Here is a 12,945-nt window from a genome sequence, read left to right on the forward strand (position 1 = left end):
CATCCCCCAAAAAAAGGACTGGAGGTTCCCAGTGTCATTCCCTGCAAACAAGAGGTCCAGATTGGCTCTCAGAAGTCAATTTGTAGTAACAGGATTAGGAGCTAGATTCAGGGTCGGAGATCACCTCCGAGAAGCTTATGTTCTAGGGGCTGGGTAAGTCACCAACCTGGAAGTGCGGGTCAGTATCACTTTCCCCAATTTGCTGCAACAGCTCCCCACTGGCCTGGCCCACGTTCCCAGCTGCTTGCAGCAGGTTCTGACGGGGCTGTGGAGAGCGGACACCGGTCAGAAGCTGCCCAGTCCCTGCCCACGCGCCCCTGGGTCCTACACGCCCACGGGCCCCACGCCTCCACCCCGCAGCCTGGACCGCCCCCGTCTCCTCTGGGCTTCCTCCCTAGTGCCAGCCCGGGGCCCCGACCTCAGCACTGGCTGGCTGGGCACTGCGCAGCAGCTCCGACACGGCCCCGGCGAGGCCCTTGGCGGCCTGCAGCAGGGGCCGGCCGCTGCCGCCTTCGTCCTCCAGCAGGGCAGCGAGCAGCTTCACGCCGCGGGACATCTCCGTGAGGTTGGAGGAGATGGTGGTGACCGCACAGCCCACCGCTGTGTAGTCCGTCTCCGCGGGGTCCCCTGGGGGAGGGGGAGGGAGAGGAGCGCGGTGAGAGGGGGGCAGGCCAGGCGACGGGCCGGGGAGGTGCACGGAGGCGTCAGTCACACACCCGTCCTGACACAGTCTCTTCCCTGAGCCAAGGTGCGGTCCCAGCCGGAGCCCGCCACGCTCATGCTCCACGCGCTCGCTCCTTCTCCCCTCCCCGCCACACAGAGAACTCGGAGTCCGGCTTACCCGCTGTCAGGTTCACCACGGAGGCGGTACCAGCTGTGATGGCATCGACCTGGGAGTGGATCTCATGCTTTGATTCATCCATCTTGTTTTTACGCCAGGCCTTAGAGGCCTGCGAGAGAGAGAGAGAGAGAGAGAGAGAGAGAGAGAGAGAGAGAGAGAGAGAAGAGAAGCAAAGCTCAGGATCTGCCTGGTTTGGTTAACCCCAACCCCTCCGGGGAGTCCCAGCCTTAGCGCGGCTGGCCTCTCCTCCCTCCCATACTCACAGCATCCTGGCCCAGAGGGGGCAAAGTGTCAAAGTCATCCAGAGTGGCCTGGGCAGCTTGGACAGCCTGCATGCTGGAGTTAATGGTCCCAGTGAGTGCCTGCTGGGCTGACGTCTACAAGACAAGGGGAGGAGAAACAGGGAATGCTTAGAGGCAAGAGAAGGTAAAGGAGAACTCGAGGCTAGGGACAGGAATACAAACAGGGACGTGGGAAAAGACTGCCTAGCTCCTGGCTGGGCCCAGCTGACGGGCGGGGATGGGGGGAGGGGGAGAGAAAGGCCTGGTACCCTGGTGGCAGCGGATGCACTCTTACCAAAGGGGGCATGTGTCCTCGGTGCATCTGGCCACTGGTAATCTGCTGCTGGGCCGGCGGCATGCTGCCCACCTGGAAATTCTCAGGCCCAGAGGCTCCGGAGCGCATGATGGCGGGCAGGGCCACAGAGCCGTGCTCCACTTTGCCCACCCGGTTATACTGCTGCTGCAGGACTGTCGACCTAGGCAGGGGACACCCTGGGCAGCACTCAGAGGGCTCTGTGGTCTCATCCCCTTCCCACCCAGCTCTAGAGCCTTTGCAGGTCCTGTGGTCTAGGGGGCGTGTGAGGTCTCATGAGAGCCTGTGACTGGTTTAAGAACCGTCCTAGGGATTCCCCACCCCTCAGCAATCACTGGAGGCAGGCCTTGCCGTCCCTGCCCCTGATGGATGGGATCAGCCCAGCTCCCTTCGTACTTTTTGGGGGACACTGAGTCCTCCAGCATAGTAGACTCCTCGTCTCCCTCCAGCCCAAAGTGATCCTTGCTTTTTTTCTGTAGGAAGGAAAAAGGAACAATTAAAGAAAAGAGAGGCAAGGAAACGGCAGCCTCTTCTTTCCCCTAGTCAGCCTTTTTCCAGAACCTGGGTCCCCACTTTGAAAGGACCGGCTTGGGTAGAAGGTGGGGTTAGATAAGGAGAAGGCTGGGGTGGGCACCTTCTTAAGGATGATATCAATGTAGCCGGCGATGAGCTGGGCAATCTGCTCCCCTTCCGTAGTCTGTACTGAGTAGTAGCCATCTTGGTAGTCCCCGAAATCCTAGGGTGACAAGGTGGGAGCTTGGTGGGAGGGGCGCCATCTACCCAGGATGGAAAAGGGTAGGATGGGAGCCCCACGGATGAGCTGGTGAGCGCTTCCCCTGCCAACAGCCCTCTAGGGAGAAGCCCGCCCTTCTTCAATTTCCTGTTTATTTTCCTCCCTGCAGGGCAACACTTTATTTCTGAGAAGCAGTCTTTATGCTACATAGTTTCACATGCATGCCATCCATGAAATCTGTTCTCTCCCCATGACAATAAAGTTGGAAGGACATAAACATTTATCACTGAAATGACCACAATTGAGGGTTAGCACTAGTATCCAAAATGGAAAGATAGCCTTTATGAAGTTCTCATCCCCTCACTGGGGCACTTCATCAAGGTGGTATCAGTTTCCAATCCAGCACACCAAAATATAAAGCGGGGGGGGGGGGGGGGAACTATTCTATAGTTGCTGCTGAAAGAGAGGAGGCTTATTTTTTTCTTTCTATCACCTTTTTCTTCCCTCTCCCCAAGTTTCCTGCGAGCTCAGCTTGCTGGTGACGGTTCTGTCCTGTTGATTTTAAAGACTGTTTCATTTAAGCATCACTTACTCTCCAGGAAATCTCCTCTACTCTGACCTCCATGGTCCTGTAATCGTTACAAAGTTCTCCCTTTTTCTGGAGTCACACTCAGTGCCCTATCCCAAGGAAGGGGAGAGACCTCTGCAGCTGCCCCCGCCTGGAAATTCCAAAGCCCCTTCCCCTCTGGGTGCCCAGACTCACCAGGGTGAAGCTCTTGGGAGAGGCAGCCCAGCGTTTGATGTTGGTGAGGCTCCATTCCTGGATCACCTCTTTGGTCTTCTCATCCACTCGCATGACACACTCCTTAGTGATGCCCAGAAGCCTGGGCACCAGCTTGTTCTTTCCTTTCATCTTTTCCTGTGAGGCAGAGGTTGTCATTGGTGCTGTGGCCAGAGGTCACACAGAGGCGTGAATGAGCACATCAGATCTCGACCACAAGGGGGTGCTGAGGAGCACGGGAGAGCCTAACTGGGTGTCTGGATGGAGCCTGAACAAGCTCCTAGAGGGAAAACACAGGGTCCGGAGCGAAGTCGTGGCGGAGGGCTGACAACAGGGCAAGTTTTCACAAGGTCAGAGCAAGGCAGAGAATGGGACTTGTAGGGATGATGGAAAATGTGAACAAGGGCAGGGCCAGACTTTGAGGGGAAAGGATAAGAGCGGGAATAAGGAAGGCAATGAGAAGGGTCTGTAGCCCACCTTAACCAGAAAGAAGGAGACACCATATGTCTTGAGGGAACGGGCTAGCTTCACGTAGCGCACCTTGGCCTCGATCTCACTCATCTGCCCACAATTCTTGTGTGCCTTAGAGTAGGAAATGGGAAAAAACGCTTACAAAATGCAGGAAGATAGTGTCACACACAAGGAGTTGCGACGTTAACTACAATGGGAGCGTACTGTGGGGGACACAGGAAAGGTTAGGGGGTGCAGGATATGAGAAACGAGAGGGTGACAGGCTGGGGGCTGACAAAGGATACGCAGAAGCAACAATTCAGGGAATATAGTTAAAGAACTTGCAGATGTTCTGGAGACATAAACAGATAAGCAGAAGGTCAAACAGAAGACTTTTTGGGCTGAGTATCCAAGAAGTGGGGATAACACATTTGTACAAAGATATACTTTTCAGGGTAATTTCAGGCATACTGTCTCATTTGATTCTCCTATCAATCCTACCCAGGGCAGGTACTGTCATCCCACGTTAGAGGCAAAGAAAAGAAAACAAGAATATTGAATTCCACAGCAAATGCAGTGATGGAGCTGAGATGAAAGGTCTTCTGCTTTCTTGGCCCAGGAGAGGTGGGAGGGCAGCTTGGTGGGTGGAAGCAGGGTGGGAGGAGACAAGGAAGGGGTGGGGGTCCATTCAGTCAGTTAGGATTAAGCAGCAAAGCTCCCGGGGCATCCCCAACACTTTCCCCTACCCCCATTCACCTGGAAGATCTTACGCTCTCCCTTCTGCTTCACATACTCCTTGGGCAGGAAGTCCTTCAGGCTACACCAGAAAAGGGAGGGTCAGCATGTAGTGGACAGCATCAGGGAAATGTGGGCCATGGACTGTGGGCCTGGGGGTGTGAAGAAATGTCTAGGACAGTGTTATCTTTGGGGAGAAAGAAGGCTCGAGGGAACAGAGTCGGGATTATCCACGAAACCGAGACGACCTAGCATGAGCTCTGGAGCGCAGCCTGTGTCTCTCCCTACGGGAAAAAGGGACCGAGGGAACCTGAGTTGCAGGCTCAGTCCCCGAGGAAAAGAGGGTCCAGGGCACTACTGCAGGGAACCAAGAGCAGAAGGAGCTCAGTAGAAGGATGACCATGCATGTAGGAAGCTAAGCAAGACACGCTGAACTCTACACATTCTGAGGAGTATCAGTGGATGAAACTTGTGAAGCTTTCTAAGTCTATGTTCCCCACGAGGAGAAATGTTCTTTTTTCCTCTGGCTACTGCAGTAAAATTCTTCAGAGAATCTCAAAAAGGTTACATGCTTGCTTGAGAGGTATGGGGCAGAGGCAAGAGATTCTGGGCTACATTCATGTTCCACATGGGGCCCGTGAGGAGACAAATAGCTGACAGCAGTAAAAAAGGTACCCGTGTGGGGCAAACCCCGGTGCATCAGAAGAGGAACAGAGAGAGAAGGCCTGGGAGGGGGGGCAGGGCTGTTGGGGTCACAATGGCAATGAGTCCTGGGCCCTGACAGGGTGTGGGATGTGGGTCACTCACTCGAGGAAGCCAGCCTTGTGCTTCTGCTCATTGTGGGGCCCAAACTGGATCTGGCACTGGAAGCCAGCGAACTCACAGGCCTTGTCAAAGGAGACAGGGTGGGAGCCATTGAGGATGTCATCTCGTGCCTGGAGAACACAAGGCGGCGGACGTCGTGTGTGGGTGCGGGGATACCCTTCGCTGTGCTTCTGCCCCCTCGCCCCACCTCCCCTACCCTGGGCAAATCCTCTCCACACCTGCACATAAAGAAGGTTCAGCTGTACGGGGTCCCGGGAGTCCACATTCTGGTCTGAGTAGAAGAACTTCCTCCGCAGCAGAAGCGTCTCGTGCTCCTCCACTCCCTGTTCCCTCAGCGTGCGGCCATGGTCCAGCCAGTTCACTGGGACACAGAGTCCCCTCAATGCCAAGCCCTTAGGGCGCCTGTCTTGTCTGCTCTTTGCTTTTTGTTTATTCTTCATCTCCTACCTTCTCTCACTGCTAAGTTCCATGAGTAAGACTTTGTTTTATTACTGATCCTGCATCTAAAACAGTGTCTTGCAAAAGCAGATTTTCCATAACTAATGAATATAGAGCTGTCCCCTGCTCCCCCCACCCGACCATTTCCAGGGCCCTCTTTTTTTCTATTTCCGCTTACACTCATCATCCGTGTGCAACTTCTGCTTTAGTTTTTCCATCTTCTTTTCATCTCGCAGCAGTGTCTTGTCCTTTCGTAAGGTCCCTGTCACCTCCTCCTTCTTCTCTTCCATCAGCTCTCGAACCAGTGAATATTCATCATGGTTGGTGATGCCTGGGGGAGGGGGAGGGGTGGTAGCATCCCAGGCACTGCATCCGTGTTTTCTGGCAGAGTTGGAGCCTCCATTCCCCAGCCCTCAGCCCCACCGAGACCCCTTACCAATGCGGGCACAGATGGTCATGAGCATGTCGGTGACAGTCTTAGAGTCATCCACCATGATAGTCTTCACAGTTCCATCGAGCATACGGATTTTCAGGGGCCTCTGTTTCTTCCTGTATTCCATGGTGTCCTGTTCGGGCAGGAATAGGAGGAGGGGCCCACTTGAAGCTAGAGGTATTACTTCCTTTTTCCATGGCCAGAGGGGAGGAAAGTAGATTACTAACAGCAAGACTGTGGTGGCTCACTCAAAAAGCAGGTTATTTTGACTGCCTGTGATAGAAAGCCTGGAGAGGGTCAGGGACAACAGATATGGGTGCTGAAAAGAGGAGGTGGAGTAGGGGATGTTGGTGGTCCTTGATGAAGTGATACTCACCCCATTTCGGAGCATGTAGTAATCCAAAGCTTTCCCGGCCTCCAGCCATATACCTTTTTTGGGGTCATCATCTGACAGGAACAGCCCAAAGTCGCTGGCTAAAAGAGAGGACGGATCACCTCAGACTCACGAGGACCCCAGCAAGGCTGGATGGCTGCGCGGTTGCCCCTTACTATTTCCCCAGGGACCGGGGGCCTAAAGGGGAGAGGGAACCACGGAGCATAGGCCTGAGGGGTTAGTAGCCTTGAGGGACGATGGGGTCATCCCTTAAAGCCAAGAGCCTGGGAACAAGGAGGGATCGAAGACTCCCACCCCCACCACCGGGGTGCTCAGACTCACGAGGGCCAGCCAGGGCCTCTGGGATGCGTTCACGAATGATGCGACAGGCATCATACACCATGGTGGACGGCTCGAACTGCATCGTCTTCACGACATTCCCAATGCTGATCTTCAGTGAGAGTGCAACCATGGTGGCAGCTTCTCCTCTCCAGCCTGGCTCGACCTGGCCTGTGGCACCAGGGCATTAGCGCACATCCTCATCAGAGGAGAGGAGGTCCCCCAGATGGGGCCCCGGGAGGGGTGTTTTTGAAAGGGACTCACCAGAGCAAATAGTAACGTAGTTGTTTTTATTTAAGAATTTTAAAGAGTGAAAGATTATTTATACCAAAGGAACCAATCTTAACCACCTAAGATATGTGAAGGAGTCTGGTCTGCAATGCAGTGTTCCCTGAGGACACCGTCCTGTCCCTACCACTAGAATCTGTGCCTCCCTTCTGTCTGCCAAGTATCTCCCTTTTGTCCCTTACCCTGCTCCTTTCCCAGCCCTGCCTCTGCCTTGTTTTCATCTTTTCTCGGTCCAGTCTTCTTCTCTCTTTGTCTCTCACTAGGTCTTGCTGGCTTTTTCCTGTCTGGGATTTTCAGAGCTCTGCCCTGACTCATCATGTGACCTCCCCTCTGACAGCTTTAGCTTCCTTCTCTGCAAAATGAGGACGTTATGTTAGGTAATTCCCAAGAGATCCTGAAGGCTGCAAACACCCACTCTAGCTAGCCCAGCAGGGAGACCAAACACGACTGCTTGAGCCGTCTAACTGGAGAGGGAGGTGCCTTCCCAGGGAGCCCGGCCCCATATTTGGCTTCCCTGGCGGTCGAGCTAGAATGATAATTCTCTAATCCAAAAGGATCTCAGAAACTAGTCAACTCCTCAGTTTTGCAGAATGCATATCAGACCATGGTGGGGCAGGTGGGGCAGTTTCAAGGCAGGTCAGAAGAAGAGCCTAGTCCCTCTAACTTGGTTCTTGCTTCAAGTCACCAAGTGAATACCCAGTCCTCACGACAGCTCCTCACATGCTCTCCCGTCTTCAGTAAGTCCTTCTCAAACTCTGCCCTCCGCCTCACTACCTCCCTTGATGGTGTTTTCACTGCAGCTCAAGATCAGTCCCACCGTGACCTCTCCCGCCCTCCTTGGCACCACATCTCAGCAGGCTGGAGGAAGCCTTGCAGGTGGCAGGTGGCACCCAGGGCACAATTTGCCTGGCAGCTGGTGATGTGACCCAGTTTGGTATAGGGATTGGTTCCTCTCAACTAAGAGAATGAGCAAATCCGGGCTGCCCATTCCCCTCCTGGCAAACCCTCCTTGGCTAGCCTCAAGTGGGGAAACGCAGGACCGGGGGAAGGCTGGAAACAGGTGGGGGTGCTGGGACACAGTACCCAGTAGAGAACCGGGGAAGTTGGGAAGGGATAGGTTTTTGGAGGGTGAAGAGGTTAGGAAGGATGAGGTGAAAGAGACTGATAATTTAGAAACAGGAGACAGGTCTATGTGGGAAAGGTGTGGATCAGGGATCTGATAGACCGTTTCTGACCTTATAGAACAGTCCAGAGTCTCCCACGAAACCACAGCTCGCTCTCTATCTTTATTTCCAAACAAATGAGGATTCTTCCAGTCTCCCCAGCTCTCTGCCCACCTCCCCATTCCTCGGCCACTTCTCCCAGTAGCTTGACAGACCTGGCTGTGGGGTTGCTGGAGGGCTGGAGGGTCAGTGAAGTGGAGTCGTCAGAGGAGCTGAGAGCAGGACTGAAAGGACCCTCCACCCTAAGTTGAAATTGCATGTCTCCCCCATTTCCTCCGGACATATGAACACCCCCTTCTTCTTCAAGCACGGAAACCTCTGGTGAGACCCCGATAAGGGAGATGAGTCATGCCTACCCTCACTCCCAGGCTGGTCCTGAGTGGACACCCACAGAGCTACAAGACGATGAGGGAGGAAAGGGAACTGAGAAGTGAACTGAGGGTGATGAGGGCAGAGAACAAGGTCCTTGGAAGTATGGGGAGAAGCTATCCAGATCCTACTCTGGCCTGAGAACTTTGCTCCCTTTTCCACCATGTTTTATGAAACAGCAACAATGCCCCCCCCCATCCCCCTCCCAGGGAACTCCTCCTCCCTCAAGGCATTCCTGAGATGCATTCCAGAGGAGTTGGGCAATTGGGGGGGGGGTGGGATGGAGGACAAGAGGTCAAATCCCAGCAAGGAATGGAATGTAAGTATACTGGGGGGTAAAGAATTTGGGGTACATGGGGAATATAGTCAGAACAGATACCCACAAAGGGAGCTGCAGAAAGACAGGGAGCTACAGAAAGGGACAAGGGAGAGAGAAAGCTGAAAACAAAGTCAGAACGTATGAGGGTTGGGGGAGTAACACTCAGTCTGTTACCAAATTTGGCCTCTGAGGCCGCAACCGCGGGGGGCGGGGGGGGGGAGGTTGGTGGTTGTGGGTGAGACTGACATATCCGGCCTCAGGCTGCTGGAGGCTCACTTTGGGGTGGACTGGGCAGCTGAAGGGCTGGACCTGATCTCCCTCGACAGCCCCGCACCACCTACACCTATTTATGCATGTTCATCTCCCCAACTGCACCCCAGTCTATGCACAGAGCTCTTTACCACAAACCTACTTATACTGTCTCCACATACACGTTATCTCAAACATGCAGTCCCTTACACAGACCCCATCACAACCACATTATCTTCCCGTAAAGACCCCATCCCACGCACACAGCTTCTCCACAAACACACCTCTATCCGTAAGAGAACAACTTGCCCCAACATCTCTCCTCCCATTACACATTCTCCCTCCATTCATCCAACAGGCATTTCTGAGGGTCTGTTGTGAAAAAGGCCCCGGGCCAAACTCTCAGTGACTGGGAAGCAAGAAGAGCAAGTCCTCGCCTTCACTTTCAAGGGGCTCCCAGTTAGTTGAGTGGGTAAGCTAAATACAGAATTATAATACAGGGCAGGATGTGGTCAGAGTCAAGAGGTGTGTGCTCAGGGGAGAGATCCCTTTAGGTTTAGAGAAGAGGGACCAAAAAGTCTCTGTGAAAAGTGTCATTTGAAGTTAGGACTTTAAATAAAGATAATAAAAATCATAAGGATCTACCTTTTATTGACGATTATGTCAATTTCTCTGTATACATAGTTTCATTTAATCTTTACAACAACCCAGCAAGATACCATTATATCCATTTTTACAGATTAGGAAACTGAGGTGCAAAGATGTTAAACACTTGTTCAAGGAACTTCTCCAAAGTCATACAGCCTAGTAAGTTGTGAAGTTGTGAAGCCAGGATCCGAACCCACATCTCTCTGACTCCAAAGCCCAAGCTGTCTCCACTACGCCAGCCGGAGATGAGTCAGGGGTAGCATTCCAGGCAGAGAGAAGAGCATAAGCAAAGGTGGAGGAGCAGGAAATCACGGAGGAGCATTCAGGGAAGTGAGCAGGCAGGCTAGCTGAAGCACAGGGTACCTGCAAGGGAGCAGCGATGGGGAAATCCGGGTCAGGATGGAAAGGCAGGGGAGGATTAGAGAGGAAGGAGTATTTTACCTACTGGAGGGCACCAGGAGGCCACGGGAGGCTTTGAGCAGAAAAGGGACAGAACCAGAACTAGATTTTGGAAAATAATTGTGGCAGTTACCTTGGAGACTGGTCAGAAAGACAGTGCATTAGCACAAGTGAGAAGTGATGACAGCAGTTAGAATGGTAGAGAGGAGGATGTCACTCATTTGTAGTTTTAAGAGGTAGAACTGTCAGGACCTGATGGCAGTCTGTCCTGTCAACCTTCAGGGACCTGGGCCCAAAGTCAGACTGGAGTCCCACAGCTTCTGTCATCAGTAGCCACTCAGTGGCTGGGGTGGCATGAGTTTACATAAGGAATTGGGAAGGGGAGAAGGAAAGATCAGGTCAAGCTGGGTATATATATGAAGATGAGGCTCTGGGGCACAGCAGATGGGGATGTGGGTTGCACCAGGTAGGGGCAGAAGGGATGAGGTCAGTGACTGTATCGGACTAGAAATGGGGAAGACAAGGTGTAGAGAAAGGCTGGGGAAGATGGTGGTAGGAAAAATACATACATGATCAGTCACTGGATCAGGCTAGGGGAAGGGGAAAAACAGTTATAAGTCAGGGAATGACAGAGTGAGGTCAGAGGTCAGATCAGGCTGCAGGAGGCTGAGAAGAGATGGGGCTGTGGCCAGTGGCTATATAAGGCTGGGATGGGGAGGAGGGGGAGAGCGGAGGGACACTGGCAGTCTACAAGCAGAGCTGGAGCTGGTGGCGGTGGGTGGGTACAGGGCACGACCAGTCACACTGGGTAGGGGATAGTGCTGTGGTCAGTGGCAGGGTCAGGCTGGGAGTGAAATGGGGGTGTGGTCAGTGGCCTGGCTGGGCGTGGGATCAGCAAGACCCAGTTTCCTCTTTGGGTCTCATTTCCTCTTTTCTGTTTGGGGAGTGGGGGAAGGGGATCTACAACTGGACCAAGAACTTAAGGAGGCTTAGCACCAGGGGCTGGCATGTAGCAGGGCCTGGGGGTACTTGACAGTTATGTTGGGCTGGGGGGAGCGGTATTCAGCAGATGACCAGGAGCTATGCAGGTGGGTGAGTGGGGGAAAGTGTGGGAGAGTGCTTTAAGATGATGGGAAAGCTCAGATTTGGGAGGGCAAAATATGGTAGGAGGTGCAGATTCGGACAGGAAGGGAGGAAGAACTGCAGCTGGGAACCGTTGGTAAGATGAACAAGTATGGGAGAGTTACAGATGAGGGGAGAATTCTGTATGCAGGACTGTGCTTGCAGAAATGGGGTATGCAGGGAGGGTGTGAACTGCAGGGCCGGGGGGGGGACTTAATAACTAGAGAATGAGGGAATTGGGAGGCAGTGGGGCTGAACTTTCAGACGATTCAGTCATCTCTTTCTCCTGTGGCAACAGTGTTTCCATGGTCAGCCTTCCCTTAATCATAGTCCCCTCTCCCTAAGTAATCCCCCAATTATGTCTAGGCCTTGTACATCTCCTGGGTCCCAGTCCCATTCCTTCTTCCTATGTTGTAAACAACACAGTCCACGGGACTCCTGTCCCTCAACTGTGGTGACCACAGCAAGAGCACTGGATTTAGAGAGCAGAATAAAGAAGCTGGAATCCCAGAAACCTGCACTTGTAGCTGAAGCCCAGAACCCTACCTGAAATTAGTTTATCCTATCTCTGGGCTAGAGAACCCCTGAAACTACGGAGGAATGAGACCTCCCCGCAAAACGAATGCATGTATCTACTGCCAATCTCTTAAATTTTATCTATCTGAGGTCAACTGCCCTAATCTCAACCAGAACCCCCCTAAAACTAACCCTAATTCCTGACATTAACCCTGACCCTTATTTGTTTCCTGTTTCCTAACATTGGCTTTAACATTCATCCCTTTCCTAACAGACACCCGTACCCAATCCCTGGTCCCTAATATTGATCTAATTTTTACCCCTAGCACCAAATTCCCCGACCTTAACCCCAAATGTTGATCTCTAAGCCTAAAACTCCTTTGTCACTTGATTGCTGACCCATCTCTTCGCTATTTATCCCTGGTACCATGCTAATGTTCTCTAATCCCTAAAACTGGATTTCTAATTTAATTTCTGTGTTGACCCTTAACCCGGCCCTGAATCTTAACTTTGACTTAACGTTGGCCAGAAAACAAAATAATGACCTAATCCAAACTTTACCTACATAAAACGGACCTGACTCACACTAGTAACTCTAAATTTCCAACTCCGGTTTTATAACTCCTGAAGCTAACCTTAATTCCCAAATTCACCAGAGGCTTTCCTACCCACATACCCGCTATCAGCTAACCTCAAAGCCGGTCCCCGCCCTGCGCCTCAATGCCACCCCACTCCTCTCCCTCTTCAAAACTTATTCCAGACAGAGAACTGATCCCAGGAAGGGCCTGGCTCCCTTAAAACGGCCTACTTAACTCCGATCCCAAGCCGAGATACACTGGACGGTGACCTCTCCAACAGGACCCGAAAGAGGAGACGCAGGAGAGTCAAGGGACCCCGCCCGCCTGCCCGCCAGCCCGCTTCCCGGGCCTGGCCTTGCGGCCCCACCCTGAAGCTCCGGCTCGGCCCGTCCGGCCCGGCCTACCTGCGCTGCCCGGCTCGTGCCCCGCCCGCCGGCCCGCTAACCCGCTCGTTCTCCCGGTGGCAATCGGGCTCCGGCCTCGCCCTCCCTTCGACACTCTCTCGGCCACTTCCGTCCCCGGAACGTCCCCCACCCGCGGGCGGCGCCCTGGGCCCGCGCTCTATGGTTGCGGGGACAGGAGGAAGCTGCTCTGGCCCCAGCTCTCGATGCTCGGGAGCCGGTCTTAGACCGGCGGCCCCTCCCCGGCCGGAAGCAAGGGTGCGGCACAATTCGGAGAAAACGCTCTAACTG

The 12,945-nt window shown here is 53.4% G+C and overlaps 1 protein-coding gene across 2 annotated transcripts in view; it reads right to left on the minus strand.

The window, feature by feature from the left end:
* The window catches only part of TLN1 (talin 1), a 31,730-nt gene extending 18,938 nt beyond the window's left edge, over nucleotides 1-12,792 (minus strand). Inside the window, exons 1-17 of one of the 2 annotated variants that reach the window (XM_036081213.2) lie at nucleotides 12,658-12,792; nucleotides 6,546-6,708; nucleotides 6,207-6,304; nucleotides 5,834-5,963; nucleotides 5,576-5,728; nucleotides 5,178-5,320; nucleotides 4,942-5,069; nucleotides 4,156-4,216; nucleotides 3,427-3,531; nucleotides 2,932-3,087; nucleotides 2,070-2,171; nucleotides 1,832-1,908; nucleotides 1,418-1,598; nucleotides 1,105-1,218; nucleotides 842-950; nucleotides 419-627; nucleotides 167-265 (exon numbers count right to left, since the gene is read on the minus strand). In XM_036081213.2, coding sequence (XP_035937106.1) covers nucleotides 167-265; nucleotides 419-627; nucleotides 842-950; nucleotides 1,105-1,218; nucleotides 1,418-1,598; nucleotides 1,832-1,908; nucleotides 2,070-2,171; nucleotides 2,932-3,087; nucleotides 3,427-3,531; nucleotides 4,156-4,216; nucleotides 4,942-5,069; nucleotides 5,178-5,320; nucleotides 5,576-5,728; nucleotides 5,834-5,963; nucleotides 6,207-6,304; nucleotides 6,546-6,675 — 1,995 coding nt within the window. In that variant the 5' untranslated portion in view covers nucleotides 6,676-6,708; nucleotides 12,658-12,792. Of the gene's footprint in view, nucleotides 1-166; nucleotides 266-418; nucleotides 628-841; nucleotides 951-1,104; nucleotides 1,219-1,417; nucleotides 1,599-1,831; nucleotides 1,909-2,069; nucleotides 2,172-2,931; nucleotides 3,088-3,426; nucleotides 3,532-4,155; nucleotides 4,217-4,941; nucleotides 5,070-5,177; nucleotides 5,321-5,575; nucleotides 5,729-5,833; nucleotides 5,964-6,206; nucleotides 6,305-6,545; nucleotides 6,709-8,208; nucleotides 8,230-12,657 lie in introns of those variants that run through there. The other variant, XM_078061440.1, reaches the window with a different exon arrangement.
* Between the last annotated feature and the right edge of the window lie 153 nt (nucleotides 12,793-12,945).

Source organism: Halichoerus grypus, chromosome 14, assembly GCF_964656455.1.
Source record: "Halichoerus grypus chromosome 14, mHalGry1.hap1.1, whole genome shotgun sequence".
Classification (NCBI taxonomy): Eukaryota; Metazoa; Chordata; class Mammalia; order Carnivora; family Phocidae; genus Halichoerus; species Halichoerus grypus.